Below are 21,566 nucleotides of genomic sequence, written 5' to 3'. Positions count from 1 at the left end.
ACAGGAGGGTGCAGCTGGCTGCGGTTGTAGTGATGCAAATAGCGGCAGTTGTAGTACAGGAGGATGCATATTTACACACTGTGCAGTTTATCAGTTTGCGCATTTGCACAGTTCGTGGTTTCGGTAAACACAGATCGTAGTTTACACAGTAGCACAGTTCACATAGTTGTAGTTTACATAAATTGTAGTAGTTGTGACAGTGGAGTGAAGGCATTGCATCCTGTGACAATTTCATGGAGATTCATAGAACCTAAAATGTTTGAAATCGATGCTCTTTGGTAGCTCTTGCAGATCCTGTGGTGAGCTGTTACTGGGAAGCTGGCGAGAGTTTAGTATAGCTGGCACATCTTGGCCCATGGAGGTTAATGCGTCAGTGGTTTTGCAGATTTGTGTTATTGTTGGCTTAGTGCTGATGATGTAGCGCTGGAAAGCCTCAGTTATTGTTGTAGGATGCTTTTAATATGAGTTAAAAAGTTGTCGATGAGCTGTGGAAGATGTAATGATTGGGAACTCCTTCTCGACCGCAGATTCAGGTGTCCGTGTTGGAGATATGATGTCTGAAGTAATATGAAGGGAAGGGGCCGTGTCCAGTGGTATATTTTGTGAGTTGTGGGGTTGCAATGAGACGGGCCGTTGACACTTTTGGAAGGAAGATATAGGTACGGCGACCTGTTTCACTTGTGTCCATTCATGTTGCCATTCTCTGAGGACTGCTTGATGCAATATTGACCTTAGATTAAACGACGGAGCTGGTATGTTCTCTGGGTGGGCATAGGTTCCGTTGGCAGCGTCCTTTGCCAGGACGTCTGCAGCCTCGTTACCCTCTGTGCCCTACGCGCCTTGACCCAGGTTAGTTGAATGCTGTTATATCTGCTGTGGTAAACTTGACTTTGTATGCCCGTAATTATTGGTCATGTGTGACGGTGATTCAAGATGGCATGGAAAGATGATTGGATCACGCCGTTTCGTAACTTCCTACTCCACTTACAGATTTGCTGCAGTGTTAAATATGCCTTACCATACTGTACTTTCATTCGCTGATGGATTTTTAATAGGTTTCGGGCCTTCAAGGCTCAAAAAACGTATGACAGAGCGTTTTCTTCATTTGGTGCATGACGCATCAGGGACAGACATTTTAAACTGGTATTCTGGCCGCGTTTTGCTTCTCTGCAGCATGCTGCCATCTGTTTGGTATTCTTTAAAACACTGGCACTCAAATTACAGAACATGGCCGTGGAAATGGAACGTTTATTACTTTTCTAAGGTTTTCATTTGACTGCCCTACGTAATTTTACATATATCTCCTTCCTTTTATGTAATAATGTTGCGTGATGTATGAAACGAAATGATTGTGTAAAAGCAAATTTATTGGATACAAATTTTATCTCATATCTATTGCAGATTTTAGAAGACATACGCTTTAACTAAGATAAAAAAATAGAACTTCTTTATCTGCTGATAAGCTTGGTGACCTCTGTGATATTGAAGGCAGTAGCCATTCTTCCCTAATGCCTTTATCATTCCTGATTGACTCCATTGACATTCCTGTTTCTTCTGAAATTCAGAATGGCATGTACCCAACGCAAGTGTGAAAATAACGGAAGGTCCTGCTTTATCTTGCATCTTTCCTTCTTTGTGCTGCAATATCTTATTTCTGCAATGCCAGCTTAGACTGCCGCTTCAGCCCTGGATGGTTAATATCAAATCATGTCAGACCTCCTAATACTTAAATCATTTTCAAGTAAAATGACATTTTCAAGTAAAAGTTTTAATTTTCTCATCAAAATGGATAATCTTCAAATAATATTAGTCATTTGCAATTGATTGCTTCACAATTTCAGTCTCGAAATACATCTAATTGTAGTTTTAGTACTTCATAAGTACGTGAAGTTCTTATATTCCTTATTTCGCAGTTCTGGAGTGCGAGCCACCTAATTATCCACAATGGGGAGGATATGGTCCAAGGCAAGATTTCTATATTCCTGGAGATGTAATTCATTATTACTGTGACACTGACACGTATATCGGAGGAAATTTTTACAGAGTTTGTGAAGATACCGGTGATTGGAGCGGTGATACACCTGTTTGCGGTAAGTTTATTTAGTTTTAAGTGTAAGTTTCATTATTTTTCCTTTTATATTTTTATCTCGGTCTGGCCAAATTTTATTTTCGAAAAGAATCTATTTTTTAAACGGGAAAAACTGCTGAGAATCCTAAATAAAACTTTTAAATTTTAAAGTGAGAGAAAATTTTAGATTAGACATCTGTTAAACCATGTAACTTTCTCGTAATATTTAAAATAAATTTTACAAGTAAAATACTTTTTATATTAAAAATAATGATATGACTTATTAAAATTCAGGGTATTTAACCTAAAGAAAGAAGCTTCAGAAATGCAAAATGTATTTTTTATTTTTTTTAATACATTTTGCTTTTTAATACGTAATCATATGTGTCTAATAATTTATAAAATAACAGTCTTGCAGCTATTTGTCATGAAATAAGTTATAGCTACTATGATGTAAAACTACTTTTTTTTTTCGTAAGACTTAATAACAGTTTTGTAGATAACATTTTAATCTTAACAAGTGCCTGTAAGTCTTATTTCTGAAATAATGATCATTAAGTGCGTTGCCGGTTAAAAACTCTCTTAAACAAAACAAAACTTTTATGAAAACAGTTTCGATATGTACCGTAGATGAATTCTGTTAAAGTAAATGTTTGCTTTTTTTATTCATGTATTGTATAGTAAACGTTTCAAATAATCAAACATTAAGATTTGCTTTATAAAAAACAAAATATTGCATACATTTCATGCAAAATTCTCAAATATGTATTCACATAATTTTGAGAGGCAGTTGCATAATGTAATAACAGATTCTACGTCACGTAAGACAGAATCAAAACAGACAATTTTTGCTCAAAAGCCGTTAAGTCCTTTCTGAAACGTTTTGAATTCGTCGGTAATAAGCAAATGAAGGCAAATGCAGTCAGTAAATTCATTTTGGAATATCTCCGCCGCGTTTCCGCGTAAAGGTATGGAAACTTTTTTTATTTCACTAAAACATAATGAATATTTTTTACCATGCGAAGATTATGCAAAAGTTTAGATTTTATTTTTATAGAAACCTCTCAGCCACATGTTTGAGATTGTTTTAAAAACCTCTTTACATATGCAAACTTTAAAAAATTTTATCACTAGCAGTATATGTCTTTGGCATTAATATATAAGGAAACAAGGTCTGCTGTCACTTTTTTCAATATTCTCTTTAATAATACTTTAATAATATTTTAGCTCCAGTAGCATTTTAATAAACGAATATCCAGTAGCAATATTCGATTATTAAGATGATTACTATAATGCGTACAAAACTAATATTACTTTTTCATGTCTTATACGAAAATAAAAGAGCTGAAGTAAAACTAATTACCTTGCAGATGCTCCGGCAACTTTTTCGTTAGTCAATCAGACCAGCACGGTAGAACCTGTTCAAGAAAACGCAGCAGAAAATGCAATAGATGGTTTGAGAACTACCTGTTCTTCCACCACAGCTGGACAAGGATCTTCATGGATTGGAATTTTAGAAAATCCTGGACAACTCATTCGAGTGATGATTTTCTTACCTAAAGGTTATGATTTGTTCCCATTTCAATTAAGCAGTTGCTTGTAAAACTACGTTCTGTGTATAAATTTAATAGTACTGGTCTTCCCTAAACAGATATTGCAAGTAAATTTTATGTCTACCAAAAACGGTTAATCAATAAATCGATAAAAATCTGCAAATTTACAGCTGTTTGCAGAGAAATATGATAATTAAGAAACATCTTGTAAAGATTATGTTTAGTTCGAGCAATAGTCTCACAAGATATATTTACTCATCTTATACGTAACAGGTAAGTACATCATTCAATTAATATTTTACAGGTGTTTATAATATTGAGGAGGAAACTAAAAAAGGCACCGATAAAGAACCATCCAATTGTTATAAAAATTGATATGCGTAATGTGCGAGAATAAAAATAGAAATTATTATGATTCTAGAAAAGAGAAGCCTTTTTCTTTTATAATAAAATATTTACAAAAGGGGTGGGGAATTCAATTCTTTAACCATCACCTCTAAATTAAATATAAGAAGTTTCAATAGCGGAATTTCCTTGAGCTGTAATGTACCAGATATGCGTGAATTGGATGGCAAGTGAGTATTCCGAAATGAGCGTAGGCACATCTCATCATCTGCCAAGTCGAACAGTCAGCCTGGCCACGGTCCTACATTATAAGAATAGCTTTGGAAGAAATGCTCTATGAATGGTCGGAAATTTCTTTCAGTAAAATACCTACGGTGAGATGTGATGAAAATGGTAACAAAATTGGCTGCTTAATATACCATCGACATAATATGCTACCATGAGGATCTTAAAGATCCTGATGGCAACTTAATAGTCAAGAAGACTATTAAGATGTCTAACTATTGTAGGACACAGTTCCTTAAAAAGTCACTCCAGGTGTCGTAGAAGTTTGGACTATCACAATAGGATCGGATTCTATGATTTGGTTGTCTAATGTCTGGACATACAATCCTGGGCAAGTAAATCCACCACAAATGATGTCCTATTAAGTTAACACGATTAGCTGGAGACCGTCCTGTACTGCAGGCGTCGGCAACCTATGGCGCACATGCCATATTTAGCACGTGGTACAGTTCTCAGTGGTACTCTGCACCACTCTACAAAGTTATCAGATAAAGATATATCGCTTTGTCTCTCCTCTCTGCACCGACCTATCTCATGCCTCCCAGTTTTTCTCTCCTTTCGTTCGTCGCACCCGATACACGAATATCGAGTATGATTTTAGTCGAAAGTAGGATTTAGTTTGATTCATGTCGTGCGCTATAGGTTACATTTAACTTTACGACACGTTCTTAGTTTTAATGTGAAAACTTTTATTTTGTTTATTTAATTATTGTGAAAATTCATACCTATATATTTTTATCAAGAGGCCACTAAAGAGGTTAAGCTTGATGTTCGCAGGCCACTAAAAAATAAAACTTGATGTTCGCGGCTTTTAAGATTCTTGGACGAATGAATATGAATTCGTACAACAAAATAATTGTGCTGTGTGTGTGTTATGTTGCGAAAGCATCGGATGTCGCACGTTAAGAATACAAAGTACAAAGAAATTTTCAAACTAAACATCAGTCTACATTTCAGAATTCCAATGAGAAATTCGAAGTTATAAGAACTGTTACTAGATATAAGAAACAAGCTACATTTTTATCAAACAATTGGAATTAAAAATAAAGCGACGGAATTTAGTTTCGTAATTGCTCGTTGCGTAGTTGCCAAAGATAAATCTTTCACAGATGGCAAATATGTAAAGGACGCGTTTTTAAAGCTAGAGGGAATAGTAGGAATAGTAACTGGAATAGTAGTTAGCGACGCTGACTGCCGTACCGAAGGCCCGATTTCGAATCCTGGAGCAGACATGGATGTTTGTAAATATATAGTATCTGTGCGGCATGTGGGTGCGGCGAGCCGAAAGTCCTATCCAGAGGTTGTGATAGAGGAAGAGGGGTGGGAGACTCTCAGATCTCCCCCTTCCCGGAATGCTCTCCATCAACATTGGGAGCGAAACTGAGCAAAGTCGTACTGTCAGCTGTATGGGGCTCAAGGCTGTTGCCAACGACAGGCCCAATCTTGCAGTCCTTGCCACGATGAATTTCGTAGGCTTGTTCTGATGTTACTGTCAAACAAGTGAGATAAGTCATAACAACAAGCACACATTCTTAAGAATAGTTGAATATTGTTCACCGATTTACCAAATCTAAAAACAATATTATCCCAAATTCAAGAAATACCGGATTCTGTGGGAATTATTGAAAGGCAAATAACTGAAATGGCAAAGCAACAAAGCAGAGTTCTGGATTAAAAGAAACTGCTGCATTTCAGCGTTGCTTTTGATGAAAGTGCCGAAGTGAATGATGTTGCGCGCCCTGTTATGTTATTAGTATGTTGTTATTTTACGTTATTTATTTATTATTTTAATAAACATGTTTAAAAATTACATAATATATGTACAATTTAAATTTTTATTTTTGCTAATGGAATAGTTATATTTTGTGTTTTTATTTTATTTTTATGTTAATAAATATATTTAAATGATACATAGTTAATATATAATAAAACTCTAAATCTGTATTCTTGACCTCTAATTCCCTAACTCTGCAGGCATTGCCATGGGAATCGAATTATTTCAAATCTATCCTACTGTTCAACATCCTGAATCATATTGGTAGATTGGTTTGGCACACCACAACTACAAGGTTGACGACCCCTCCTATACTAAGTGATGAGGCACATCTATAAAAGATGCCAGTGATTCACACTATTCATTGGTAGCTTAAGAAATAGCTTTTTGGAACGCAGTGCGTGCTTTTTTAAGTCATCTGATGACGGTCTGAATGATTATATTCGTATCTATAAACATCATATGACCACTGATGATGGAAAGCAAAATGAAAAGCTATACGACTAGTACTCTTCGTGTCATTTTTACAAACTTATTATCGTGACACTCTGTGCATGGCGATCCAATAATTACATTTTTTATCATAAGTTCATTTAGCTCACTGAAGGTGTTTGTGACCAAAAACCCGTAATTAGTTCATTTTTAAACAACTTCCTGATAAACTGCCGAACTCAAGTTTTGCACACATATTTTTTGTTGATGACACATACTGTCATCAACAAAAAATATGTGTGCAAAACTTGAGTTCAAACTTGAGATGACAGTATGTATACTATCATAGGTGAGGCAACTTTTACAAAATTTAATTCAGATTTTTTTTTTAATTTAATGTTTAAATCATTTTCGCACATAGCTTCTTTCAACGAAAAAAAAAAACTAAAAATTTCAGAATTTGACTATTCTGACATCGTGCAAAAAAATCTTTTTAATGAAATTTTTAAGTTCTTACTTTTTGGCCAATTTTCGAAAATCACTCGATTGTTTTGGCTATTTGGCATTTATGATTTGAAACGTCTAAAAATGTATCTGTTGCTAAATTTCTAAATTTTTACAGATTATAAATATATTACTTCGCCCTCTTTTAAAACAATAATGATAAAAAGATATTAATTGGGCTATTTTCTATATTAAATAAATATATATATATACGTGTGTGGTCAATGGCCATACCATGCTGAAAGTACCGGTTCTTGTCCGATATATGTATATATATGTTGTAATATGAAGAAGATTGAGAGAAGTATTGATTTTTCATTAAGCGTCGCTGCAAAACATAGTTTCATTATGATGTCATTATGCCATACAGTTTTTCTCCCTCCCCTTGCTAAAAAGAATTACTTGCAAAGACACTAAGCTTTCTATAAAAGTCTATTGTTATTTTCTAAATACTATTTCTTGCCCCTTTTCACCGTAGATAGATTTTGCATTTACTATTCATTTTCTTGTATCAGTCTCAAAAACAACACTTTTAAACGATTGATTAGCGTTTTGAATTATCTGCAGTCTGCCTTGCCAATTTTAATTTTTCCTGTTTGTAAGTTTATATACAATTTTCTTTATTGTAAAGCTAGAAATAATATATTTTATTGGAAGATGGTAATAAGAGAATCGTTGGAAGCATAAGAGAAGTTATTCGTTGTGAAAACGATTTTTCAATTCAGTCATTTAATTAATAACCTGCAGTACAGACTAAAAAGGAGAAAATATGAAATTTAAAAAAATTGTATAAAATAAGCTTTTATTTAAAGCTTGTAAAATATTTAATTAACTAAAAGAGGCAAAATAATTTATCACAAAGTTTTATGAGAACAAGACATTAAAAAATTCTCTTTACAAAATTCTTCTACAATTTTATATAACTAACAACAAAAGTGCGGTTGCCTAAATAACGAAATCTAATAACCTAATTGCATTGTCTAAAGTAAAACCATTACCTTTCTAAACTTATCAAGAGCAATCCATGCTTTTGTGTATTATCCGTGATATAAAATTGTAGAGAATTATGTAATCCCTTATTCCCACTAAAGTAAGTGATAAATTATTTTCTTCTTTTTCAGATATTTTTATTGCATTGTGTACTTTACTAGCTTCTGCCAATAACATCATATATCATATAACCAGTCGTTTCTACCTACCCACTGGGCAGCAGATAGATTGATTGGGCTGACGCTGCCTCTTTTAGCCTGATAATTCAACAGCTCTCACTCATTTACTCGCCCTGTGTGTTTGAATCCAACTCAGAACATCCTTATAGTCTATAGGTGTCCCTACAATCGCACTTTTCATTTAGCCTTTGTTCTTAGACTTACCCTTCTTGTTTTCAGTATCAGGCGTTGTTAGGTAGCCACTACTCGATCACTGTTTTTGATTTTCTAGCCGGAGACTCTTTAATTTTTTGCATATTCTCTTCTGGGCTGGCAGGCTGAGTGTCATCCAGATCGAATAATAATCTTGTAAAGAGTCTATTTTTGTTTTATTTTATTACAGCGTATTTATTGTAAAGTATCTTTTACGAATAACTGCAGGTATGATTTAAAAATAGGCCTAGAAAACATAAAATGCTGATATTGTTAGTGTATTTAAATAATAGGAAGAATTTTTAATTCCTCATTCTGGAACGTAATACTTTTGTTTTAATGCAAATTTTAGCAACTCATTTCCACAATTTTTCTCTACCGTTTTTTTGTTTCAGTTTTTCTTCTGTAAAATCCATATATCACTGTCCATCTAATCCTACAAAACGTCTTTTGTTAGCTCCTTTTCCCTTCAGGTGGCGCTAAAATTGCTTAAGCAGTTTCTCGGTCCTGAAATCGATACATTTAATGCAGAAAACGGTTAACATATAAAACCTTTAATAAAAAAGGCACTAAAAGGAATCTTCTATCTGTATTTTTATTGAAAGTTTTACCAGTAATGGCCGATGAATTTTCGTTATCAGAGTTTAGAAGATATAAAACAGTGTCCATTTTTTTGCAAATTTCTTCTTCTAGAACACATTTAGTTACCATATTATTATTTTAATTTTGCATTTTGCAACTTTATTGTTTTTCTGGACTGTTAGAAATTTTGAAACCATTGACATGCTATGTAGATATCGTCACAAAAACATTATTTAAGTGCATGTGGACTTAAAATTAATTTGTTTTGTCGTGTACTTTAATGGGCGAAATCTAGTGTATAATGTGTCAACACCATATTTGCGATAATGTAATGTAAACTAATGCAATAATTGATTTATCTTTCAATTTTTCAGTGGATGTATCATACGAAGTTTTTATGGTAAAAGCCAATGGAGATGAGATGAGCTGCGGATCTAAGACGGCGAAAATAGGTTAATTGTTGTTAATCCAGTATCTAAAGCAGAAGTAAAATTAAATATTACGGTGATTATTAATCTTTCTTATTCGCAGATCGATTCAAATGGGAATTTCACAACTGTCCGGAGCCCCACAACACAGGTGTTGTGGGCGTGAAGATCAGATCTTTGTCAGCAGCTCCTTTGCAGCTTTGTGAAGTTGCCCCTTATGTACTCACAGGTAAGGATGTAATTTGTTTTTCCTTCTCTTTTTGTTAAATGAGCTGATCGTACTGCCAGAGTTGCATCAATGTACTTTCTAAGTACGTCATTGGTAGAAGGTACATAGTACGTTTCTTACTCATTAATAACGGTTTTCTGCGAGTTTTGTTCAGATGTTTTATTCATTCTTATAACTAATACGCTTCTAATAATGTTTTGCTAGCTAACACGCTCTTTTTATTCAACTTATACTTTCTAGTCACCTTCATTGGCATAGTTGTAATTGCTACACTTCTTTAATATATTGTTACAGGAGACTGAAAAATGAAGAATCATTGCCTGCATGTTTGAGACTGGAGAAAAATATTCACTTTTCTGAAAAACGAGCCGCGAATGTAAACCATGCTGTTGTAATCGAACGTTTTAAGATATAAAGCTTCACTTTCATTTTATTATTCCCTGCCCAAAACTGATTTTAATGTTGCTTCTAGCTTCTGGCATTCCCCTTCTACATCGTTCTCATATTATTTTCTTTGAGTGAGTTCTCTTATTGAATATACTTGTATTTCAGCAGATTTGAAGATCGTAAAAACTCATTGAAGAACTCGTAAATATTTCAGCAAATAAAAGTCATTTTCATTAGCACAAAATAGATCGAAACATGGAAAATTGAAATAAAGTTATCAAAATGGAAATTATAAATTGTACCTAAGCATTACATATGTCCTGTTAATAAATCGAGAATATCTGGCCCACTTATCTGTGTTAAAGTTAATTCATAGAATGGATAATCATATTCATCTAATATGGCTTTGCATTCCATTAATGAAAGATTAAATAGCTTTGAATATTTACGATTATTTCATAATACTTTCCAGCCCATTTACCTATACATAGCAATGTGTTGCACCCATGCTTAAACGAGCTTGATATTATATTGTTCATAAGAATAATTAAAAGCAGATGGGAATGCTTTTGATGGTTTATGTGAAGATAAACTTGAGAAGTGTTTATAATTCCAAGGAAGTAATAACCTTAAAAGCTATCGGAACCCCATGTATTTCCGAAGCTATAATTAAAGCATCTGGTAGAGAGATTAGTGATTATTGTAAGCAGATGAAAATACAAATAGCCGATGAATTAAATTCTGAAAATTTACGAATATCGTTGTTAATTGGTTCATATTATTTTTGGAGTATCGTTGCTGGGAAAATAAAACGAAGTCCATGATCATTAGTAGGAATGGAAACGAAATTTGGGTATGTGATCAACGGATCTGACGCAACAATCTGATCGAACTCTAGGGAAGTCAGAGTATTGAAAACTATTGTTCGAAATGAAAACATAAGAAGAAACGGATAAAACGGATCTTAAATAAAATATTTGATTTAGAAAGTTTGGGAATCGCGTGCAATGAAAATTTTAAGGAAGAGTCATTAGATTATTATGAAGCAGAAGACGAAAAAACGAGCAAAGCCTGTCGCCAGGATTCGAATATGGACCTCTTGAATGCGTGCCGAGTGTGCTGCCGTTACACCACGCAGGCATGCAGAAAGGAGGGCGAAAATACTTTATATACATTTAGCCAAATTAATAACTTTTATAATTGATTCATACAATATTAAAGGAAAAAATTCATAAATCTTCAGGAAATGTATGCAATGAATACCTCTAAGATGATTACTTACGACTCCAGATGACTTTGTTTGTGGAAATGGTTTTTCTAAAAATGGTAACTTTCAATTATGACAATTAATAATTTACTTGCTTGTTTTACTCTACATAAGGCTCTGGGAAACTGTAAAAGAAAAGCTGTGAATTAGCATTTCAGTATACCTATTTATTTATATAGTGAACTCTCTCTTCGAGATCACCTCTCTGACAGTCATCTCTGAAGTAACCAATATTTCTGAAAACATATTCAAGAATCGATACTGAATATCAACTGCTTAAGATAACCTTCTCCTCAAGCCTAATTACAAAGTACAAATAATAACTACGAAAATAAATTGCCAAAAATTTAGTTTAAATACATAAAGGAAAATAAAAAAAAATTATCTTCCACTTAGTTTTTTAAATGTTTTAGATGCGCAATCGATGTCCATTTTATTGGATAAGAAATTAAATTCGAAGAAAAATATTACATTTCTTTTGCTTATATATTTAATTGCAACAGCTATATACGTAGTTGTGAATTATTGCGACACAGGTGCATGCAGTCAGTTACTGTGAAGAAAAAAAGAAAGAAAGAAAGAAAGAAAGAAATTACCGTAAGAAAGTGACGCAATAATGAATAATATTAAATAAATGTATAAAACTGTTATTAATTAATTGGTAGTTACCAATTAATTCATAATTACATCCAACTCTATATATGTGTGTGTGCAAAATTAAGAACATTTTCAAATGTCTATTTTTACGAAACGTATTGAATCAAAATTACTAAATGTGCGTCCGAAGAATTATGCAAATATTGAGAGTCGAATACGTAAGCATATACCTGCGTATCTGCAAAGCTGATTGTGGAGGCGATATAAGCGCACGAGGTTTTTGGCGATTTGTGTGCAAGTCCGCCTTCTGGCATTCACCATGTTTCTGGCAAGAGTTGGTTAATTTTTTTAAAGTATGAAATAAAAGTAGCCACGTACGTGTGGATAACAAAATGGGATGGAAAACTGTAGGTAGATTGGAGGCAGGAACATCACAAACGCAGGTGGCTACAAAGCTGAATGTAACGCGCACTTGTCCTGTGCAATTTGTGAAAACAGTTTCAGGACACTGAACTTCTGGATCCACATCGAGAAAACCTGGATAAGATCGATTAAAATCCACTAAGACGAATATGAGTTGTTAGGACTTTCTGCGTGGTGACACGGGCTTGCTGCAGCTTCCCAGCTCTACCGTAAATTGTATGCTTCCACTGGAACACGATTTTTACTGTCTACAATTGCCCGAAAGCTTCATAGAGCTGTATGCCATAAGACTCTTTGTTCGTGTCCGGATCACTGCAGCACACAAGAGAGCGAGTTTAGCATGATGCAACATGCGCCTTAGACCAGACTTCCATTGCGTACCGTGTTTTTTACAGATGAGTCGAGATTAAGCCTGGACATTGATTCTCTTATTGTACCAGTATCTGGAGAGAGCCTGGAATACGATACCATTTCTTTTTCATTAGAGTGGCTTGGGCAGGCATTATGTTGGACGTCCGCACACCCATATTTGACATATGCTCCCTGACTGCTATGAGGTGTAGAAACGAGATCTCAGAGTTGTACGTTCGACTTTTCAGGGGTGAAGTTTTTCCTGGGTTTCTGCTAATTGACAACAACTCTCTTGTACATAAGGCTTAGCTGGTCGACAATTGCCTGGAAAGTGAGAATATTCGCCGCATGCATTAGCCAGATAGATCTCCTGGCCTTACCCCTATAGAGCACATTTGGGGAGCTCTTGAGAGGGCAGTCTCATCTTGCCACCCGCTGCCTAGAACGATTCAGGAGTTCAAAGCTGCCTTGCTGCAAGTATGGGATTGAGTGACACAAAGAATTCTAACTGCCTGCTGTTCAGTATGCCGTCATGCTGCGCACCCTGTCTGGTTGTGAGAGAGGGGCGTTACCCCATATTTGACTTATTTTCAGTTCGATATCACGACGTGGATTTTGAACCTGAGCTATGAGCTTTACATAAAATGATAGGCGTACCTAAAATGACTTCTGAATGGTAGATCTCTTTCTCTGTTATAAATTTATAATCATATCAAATTTCATTAAAATCTGTCCATTAGTTTTTCAGAAATTCGACTCATTGTGCAAAGTCTCTTAATTTTGCACATGAGTGTATATCAAACAATTACTTAAAAAGTAATAAAATAGGAACTGAAAAATAACGGAAATCAAGAACTTAGCAGCTTAAGATTGAAAACTTAATTGTACTAAATAATTTTTTTTCATTACGATTATACTATCCTGGAACTGTAATATTATATTAAGAAATCAATTAGCAACTATACTAAGCAGTTGTTATTATTATAATTTTATTAAGCGGATGAATGGCAACTGCCAAATATGAACTGGGCAAGTTTTTAACCATGTATACAACTTTATTGATCTTAATGTGGGGTACCATGGGAAAATGCGAAATAAACATCAGCATGGCATTGGCCAGTACCATCTAGTTTCCTATCTCTTAGAATTTAGGCGGCTACTGCAGGAAAAGACTCAAATATTTTTCCCACTGTTAAATTAATCGTCAGGTTCTGCTTCATGTATGAATTGGAATTAATTTGTTAAAATCTATTTTGTATTTTACTTTATTTTTTGTATTTATTCTGGATTTCATAAAATAGCCATCTTTTCATAAGCTCACCAGCGGCCAAGAGATAGAATCTCTAAACACTGATAGTTCGTTCAGAGTTCACGTCGTATCGAATTTCTTAGCTGAATGGATATTTTCGTGGTTTTCCCCATGTGTAGCGTGAATACGAGCTAGTTTCCCTTGGGAATTCCTCCACGAAACATTTCTTCCCATAGGTAAATAGCCCTAGAATTGCATTGCCTTAATCGATTAGCCTAACCTAACCTAACTATTGTTTTGATGAAGCTTTACGTATCGTTAAAATTGCAGCCATCTAGTTAGATTTAGTATCAATGGTTGTGAAATTGCATTCTTAACCTAATAAATTTTAGAAATTTTCTAACATTGAATTCATTTCATAAAGTGTTGTACAAGTATGTAGTATTAATTAAATTAAAATATATGCAGTTGAACTAAGTGTACGATGTCTAACGTTAATAAAAATTTTCCTAAATATTTGTACACAACTCTCTTCTGTTTTGCGAAAAGTAATGAAAAATTTCCTAAAAGTTTAGTTATTTTAGTATTTTTCTGCTAACGGGGTGCCAGTCACCAAATTTGCGCCCAAATGCCCAAATGCCTATTTATATTGCGTCTTGAGTAGCTGTGTAATGTTTAATGTGCGCGATTCCTTGAAATTTTTAATGTTTTTCCCATGTACATAGCAATCTGTTTTCACATTTGGCATCACGCACAACTTTGGAAATGCACATATTAAATGTTATATAGGCTTTAGTGTAGAATTGGGTGCCCCTTCGATTGGCGACATTTAAAAAAAAAAATTTTGGCGATGAAACCTCACTTTTGGTTACCACGATAGTTTTAACTTTGTTTTAGCTTCTCGATTTTATTCAAATGAAAATAGATTGATGTGTACATGGACATATTTAAGGCAGTGTGCAATGCCTAGTTTGTTCAATTCTAGGATGTTTTTTTAAGTAAAAACAGATCGATGTGTACTTGGACACAGATCTTACGCAATTCTTCGACTTCTTATTTTGGTTTTGTGTAGCGGCCATCTTGAAATTGTGACTTCCTGGCGCCGATCTTGGCATCAAAAAAGAATCGCCAATAAACAAGGGGCACCCAATTGTAAACTTTTACCTGTTATATATATTGTAATATGTATTACTGTTATCACAAGTTCGTTTTTTTACCATGAAGCCTTATTGTTAGAATTGCCACCATCTACTTAGATTTCGCGCTAACTTTTATGTTTAGCGCTAAATAGCGCCCTGTTAACAAAAACGTACTCTTATTCCCATGATTTTGTATAAAACTTTGATTAGTTAAATATATATTTAATCAATATTTTATATTAAAAAAATTCAGTTACCTATATTTATCTTAAAATAGGTAAATACTTTAAGATATAATAACGTTTTTGCCAGTTCTCTAAGCTGTCATCCTAAATATCAGCACGTTATTAAAATTTGGAGTTTTAAATGCTTTATATTTATTGCTGTCACTAAATACTTAAAATGACTTCACTTCCTTTCTCATAAGTTTTTAAATTGATCAGACAATCTGAGATGAAGTATGAACCATCGAAAAAAGAGTTCTTCAATTACTATAATTCATCAACTTTTATAACTTTTATTTCCAGATCCGACTTGTGTAGATCCGCACGTACCGATCGAGAATGGCAGGCTTCAGCTCAATCGTAAGTTCGCATCCCTAGTATGTGATGCCGGCTATACTCGCAGCCCTGCTACCCGTTTGGAATGTGTACGTACAGGCGTATGGAATAGAAAAACATTGTATTGTCTAGGTAAGTTTGTTTTCTTTAAAATTTCTTTAAAATGACCATTTATTTTTCATAGTGTAGCTAGAGCATAAGAAATAAATGAACAATCTCATGAAGCCACACAAAATCTTGAAAATGAAATTTACATTGAGAGAAGAATTCATTGCTTTTAAAGGTTTCCTTCAAAGATTCAAAGGCTGTCATTGGCTTTGCAATTCCTTAAGGCGTAACAAAAAGACAAAATTCAAAATTCCTTGTTTCTGTTCCCGCGACATAAACTCGGACAAATGGCTATAAAATGCGACTTTTTGTTATTTAATCCGGAGAAATGCGCCTGAAAACCAGTAAAACAGAAAACTGAGATTCATTTTACTATGGTGTTCCTTATATTGCGAATCTTAGAAATACTGGACACTGGAAAGTGACGTCATTACATAACTCTGCACTTATAACAAATGCTCTATATAGTATTATGCTTTTAGATATTACACTGAAGCTGCCTACACATTATTCAACGCATCCTCAGAATTACACGGCCAGCTACCAAACAGTGATCTTTCAAGCATAAATTTTATTGTAAATATTATTATGAAAAAGACTGCAGTATTTGAATACGCTTGGATATAATACGAATATCTTAACGTTTCAAATTAAAAAATAATGTATTCTCGAAAATCTGATTTTTAGTAACATATAAAGGTCGAATAGCAGCTAAACATTTTAGAAATGTTTTCGAAAAATAATTTTATAAAATATAAAGGCAAACATCACATACATATTAAGTAAATAAATGTATGGTGCAAGATGTATACAATATGATTTACATATTTAAAGAAACGGGCTATCATATGTATTTACTTTTTGTGTGCAGTCTATTTTTAGCTTTCTGTTTTGTTTGCTGTTTTATATGCATAATTTGTTGAATGGAGTTTATAAAATTAACCTGAATTCGCTATTAAATGTAATGTTGTTTGAGACGTTCTGTCGGCAGTCTTTTTCTGGAGAAAAATGTTTGCTTAAATGACAGATGAGTTACTGATGTTTAAGTATATCATCGTCTTTAGGAGAATGTCTTGATTGTATTAAAGTAAATTAGCAATTTTACTGTTAGTGGTTTGCAAAAAGTAAAAAACATGTCTAAAATATGTAGTTTAATTCCATAAAGCAAAACAGAAGGTTACATCAAATAACATTAATGAAAGGGTGAATGTAAGTATATCTAAGAGGTCATCTGTGAAATTTCGAAGTAAAAATTTCTGTTTAGAGGAACTCTCTAAGTTCGAGAAGATCATCACATGTCCGTAAAATGCAGTTTGAGTTTAAATAATTTGCTCCACAGGTAATGAATGCATGATATGCAGAAACAGCAACAATTATTTTTAATCGCTTGCATTCAATAAGAAAGGCAAATAAGACTAGAAAATGGGTTCAATGTAATTTTATTGGGACCTTTAACTCCCAGACATTGCCTTTTGTTCTTCCTTTTCTTTTTAGACACCAAAAATAATCTTTTCTTGGATATGAGAGGATGTTGTACGAAATCCCTCTTTATCATGACAACGGTTGTCAAGCAACAAAATTTTGGAACAAACAGCAAAATCTGATAATATTCGTGGGTAGAAAACCTTTTTTGCGAATTCGACGGGAACGAAAAGTTATCATTCATCATATTCTTCTCAGACCAGTGAAAGAATAAACATTGACATCTTCTGTGTTCGCTTCACTGAGATGATTGCTAAAACTGCTGTAAAAATGTAACACTCAAATGAAAAGTTTTCCTGTTGCTTCAAAGTAAGGCTTCATGTCATTCCTCATGAATACACCACAACAAAAAAAAAAAAAAAAAAAAAAAAAAGAAAGAAAGAAAGAAAGAATTCGACTTGAAGTTCTTGTCTTACATTACAGTACAGGCATAGATGCTTTATGTGACCATTTGTTTCGATCAAGCCCACTCTTCTTAATCTGATAAAAACACTCAAAATATATGAAGATGTTTGACCAGCATTAGATCTCTAGTTTATAAATGCAGATTTATAAATGCAAATGTACAATCATCTTCTTCGGCAAAGTCACCAAATTACTGATAAAGGACTTTTGCAAAAATCTGAGTTTTGAGTAAATTCTGTAAAGCTGTCATTATCTTCAAAATTCCCGTTTTTTAACTGGGAGCTAAAAAGTTTTAATTTCATTTTTGCTAAGCATTTGCTTAGCAAGCATATGTTTAGCATTCTTGATAGCATAACATTTGCTAAGCTAAAAGTAATTTGTTCTTGCCCTTCAGTTTATATTTAGATTATCAAGATGGTTGGTAACATCCCCTAAAAATGCTAAGTAAAATATTGTCGTTGTTCATTTCTTAATAGACTGTCTTTCTCATACAGTAAGTATTTTTGATCTAGATTGCGTTATATAATATGTGAGACGTTATATAATATGTAAGGAAGTCCAAAAGTTATTTTCTTATAAGTGCGGCATTTAAAAGCTCAGGTCATAGTGATAATCAAGTTCAAATTGACAAAATTACTGATTTTCTGCACTTGTTTTACGCGTAATATAATACTTAATTATTTATTTCTAAGGTATGAAGGATCTTAATTTTTATTTTGTATGATCATAGATATATTTAACGATGATACCGATTTAAGCACATCATTTAAAGAAGGTAAAACTTAAATTTTAATAAATTGAGTATTTTCATGCGTAAGGATAATAATAAAAAATTCGACATTTTTAATCATTATTACTTTATTTCATTTAAATTTCTTTTATTTACCTAAAGAATAGTGGTTGAGCCAAATTATGAAAACTAAACTAAAAAGGAATTTTCTTATTAGTGTGACAAGATATATTTTAATACAGCGTAACAGAAAACAATTACTTCGTGATAAATGGTGTTTGTTAGTGTATAATATAGTGTGTATTGTAGGCTAATTTGGATTGATCTAAAGGATTGTTCCAAAAGCAGATCGTACCAGTTAAGCAATTAATTAATTGGAATGTGTCTTTCTCAGCTTTGTAGAATCGCAGCACAGACGAGACGATTTTGTAACATTGATCTATCTATAAATCAAGGTAAATAGAAACGTTCCATGGAAACCAAGTGATAAACTCAAATATTGCCACATGAGCGTATACAAAAGGAAACTGCTCTTGCTCAAAAGTAACTATGTAGATAACATCCGGCGACAAAAAAAAAAAAAAAAAAAAAAAAAAAAAAAAAAATCTTAAGTAGATCAATTTTGCAGCAAAATAATTTCCTTTTAAAGAACTAAATCCATTTATATGCTTTATTGATCATGTAAATTGGAGAAAAGAATGACGTGAAATTGTAGTAATGACAAGAGGTTTAAACTAGACACGGTAGATGAATTTTTCCCATTATTTTTACGATTTGAAGACAGAAAACATATAGAATCAAAATGTCAATTCGTTTTTAAGATTCTGTGATGGTTCGAAATGCCTTTTCTCTAAACAGATTAGAAATCGAATGAAGAAATAAGTCAAGAACTATTACAAAAACATTTTTAAAGTAAAATTCAAAGTATGCTGATAGACATGGATATTTTTATAGAATAATGCTTTTCTGTATTCTCCTTCATTAGCTCATTAAGCTTCACTCTGCTTAATTTGCTACATTCTGCTCTTACAGCGAGCGTAAATCAAATGGGCGATCACGTATCCAATGAATGCTAGCTGATAAAGGCACATGAGCTATCTTTTTCACAGCAGTCTCTCCTGGAAGGTCACGGCAAATGTTTCTAGTGAAGGGCAAAATCAAATCTTCACCGATAGTGTCAGGGCTTTCTAGCCTTAGAAATCCCGTTAGCCACCATATATGATGCTCTCACTTTATTGATGTGTTGGTCCTGATAAATTTCTTCTATCCTTTGTGTTCTCTTTTTTTCTGTCAAAATACTCCGGGGGCTTGTCTTTTAATCCAGGGTGCTTGGCGTTCAAGTGGGGAAGTATTTTTGAAGGTTTCATTGCGTCGTTAGAGAGCTGGTCGCCAAAAACTATGCAGAGCGGTTTGGATGTGTAGGAATCACCTGTCCCAATAAATCCATATTTCAAGTAGGACTCATGGTACTGTCTGTTAAAAGTTATTAGAAAGCCGTCCGGGTGCCCTGTCCTGCTGTCACCTGTCACCTGTTAAAAGTTATGTGTTTCTTTGATGTTGAAGGCTCTTCACTGGGCCTTTCTTTTTCCCAAGGAAACTTTATAACGACGTCAGTTTCGTACCCATTTTTGCTAATTTGTGGATTAAATTTAAGCAAACACAATATACATGTACACCAAGCACTGTTAAACATGAGAAAATACCGGTGAACAGAGAAAAGAGCGATACACACTTTCTCTTTACCAAAGCTACAGCGCCATTGCCCTCAGCTCCAGATGTCACCTGCTCACCAGCGGCCGAGCGGTAAAGTAGCTGAACACTGGTAGTTCGGTCCGAGGTTCAAATCTCTGGCTGCATGGGTGTTTTCGTGGTTTTCCCCATGTGTAACGTGTATACGAGCCAGTTTCCCTTAGAAATTCCTCCACGAAGGCATCCCTCCCCTTAGGCAGATAGCTCTAGTGTGCTTTGCCATAATTAAATACACCACCACACCCATCAGCTGTCACCTAAAACCGCCCGATATCACGATACTTTGCGCATGCGAGGCATCGTCAATGGAAAATCTCACAAACCCGAGAGGAATACGCCACAGTAAATAAAATGGAAAGAATTTAATATTCCTTGGGCAGCCCAATATCCACGGACCGGTCCGTGGCCCGGGTTTGGGGAACCACTGCTGTATGTAATATGGTAGTAAAAGCAAGATCAATATATGAATTTCAGAAAATTTGTTGCAATGTTTTTAGAGTTCATTGGTGTCTGTAATTAACATTAAGTTAGTAGTAACATTAATTTATTTATAATTAATAACTATCTTATTCATCTAAAGATAGGTATTGATTATATATACTTTAAATGCTTTACAAAATAGGTAAATTGATATTTATTATTACACACCATTGGTACGTACATTTTTATGCATTACCATCTACGTATGATAGTAAAATATATTATTTATGATTTATGTTCTGTTATTGTTTTTAGAAAGACAATGGGAAGTCGAGAACAGTAATTCCAACAACCCAGAAGTGGTTGATAGGGAGCCTCAGTCAGCACCTGGAAGACTAGAGACTAAATAGACAGACTAGAGAATAAATAAAAATGTTTTTATTATGATACAAAATAATGCGTATCTGTAGTGGAATATTTTGAATAAAATATTTAGATATAAAAATTTGCATTTATTTTGCTGAATAATTAAATGTTGAAATCAAACTCGCATGAATTTCTGATGTTAAAAATAAATAATTATAGTATGTAAATCTTGCACATTTCCTAAATACACTGATTAATTTGAGCACTTTATGATTGTCTGCACGTCTTCCGAAAAGTCGCCAACCATTGGCAACGAATTTTCGCCAAGCTAAGATTCAGAAGACAACAGACATCTTCAGAAATGGAGGCGCACTACGAATTACATGATACAGCAGCCAATTAACAAAATTAAAAACTCATGAAACATCCATAATAAAACATTTACCTTTATTGCACTATCTTCAAAAGACATTAGAGAATTGCAGAAACTTGGCATCGCGCACAACTTGGCACTGCGCATATTGTCTGTTCTTCACCTGTCTAGCTTAAAAAAATCAGAGAATTGCGCACCTTGTTGTTTTCATATGTACATAGCGATATGTTTTCACCTAAAACGGTATCAGTGAATTGCACAAATTTTGACCATAAAATTCGATATTTTCCGAAGTATAACTTAATAGAATTCGAGCTTTTCCATTCTCTATGTTTAGAAAACTTCCATGTTGCTTACGAAATGCAGTATTTTCTTTTTCATCAGCCGGTAAACTTCCCA

At 33.8% G+C, this 21,566-nt stretch overlaps 1 protein-coding gene across 2 annotated transcripts in view; it reads left to right on the top strand.

Annotated features, from left to right (window-relative positions):
- LOC118183016 (uncharacterized) overlaps positions 1-20,933 on the top strand; it is a 32,745-nt gene extending 11,812 nt beyond the window's left edge. The window contains exons 1-7 of one of the 2 annotated variants that reach the window (XM_035352414.2): positions 1,693-1,759; positions 1,914-2,090; positions 3,439-3,630; positions 9,279-9,356; positions 9,436-9,561; positions 15,502-15,666; positions 20,744-20,933. In XM_035352414.2, coding sequence (XP_035208305.2) covers positions 1,708-1,759; positions 1,914-2,090; positions 3,439-3,630; positions 9,279-9,356; positions 9,436-9,561; positions 15,502-15,666; positions 20,744-20,838 — 885 coding nt within the window. In that variant the 5' untranslated portion in view covers positions 1,693-1,707 and the 3' untranslated portion in view covers positions 20,839-20,933. Of the gene's footprint in view, positions 1-1,692; positions 1,760-1,913; positions 2,091-3,438; positions 3,631-9,278; positions 9,357-9,435; positions 9,562-15,501; positions 15,667-20,743 lie in introns of those variants that run through there. The other variant, XM_035352413.2, reaches the window with a different exon arrangement.
- Positions 20,934-21,566: the final 633 nt, after the last annotated feature.

This window comes from Stegodyphus dumicola, chromosome 9 (genome assembly GCF_044657685.1).
Source record: "Stegodyphus dumicola isolate Sdum_Otavi_A_Nest chromosome 9, ASM4465768v1".
In the NCBI taxonomy this organism is placed as follows: Eukaryota; Metazoa; Arthropoda; class Arachnida; order Araneae; family Eresidae; genus Stegodyphus; species Stegodyphus dumicola.
Note: the sequence above shows the minus strand (reverse complement) of the source record. Positions and strands in the feature narration are given on the sequence as shown.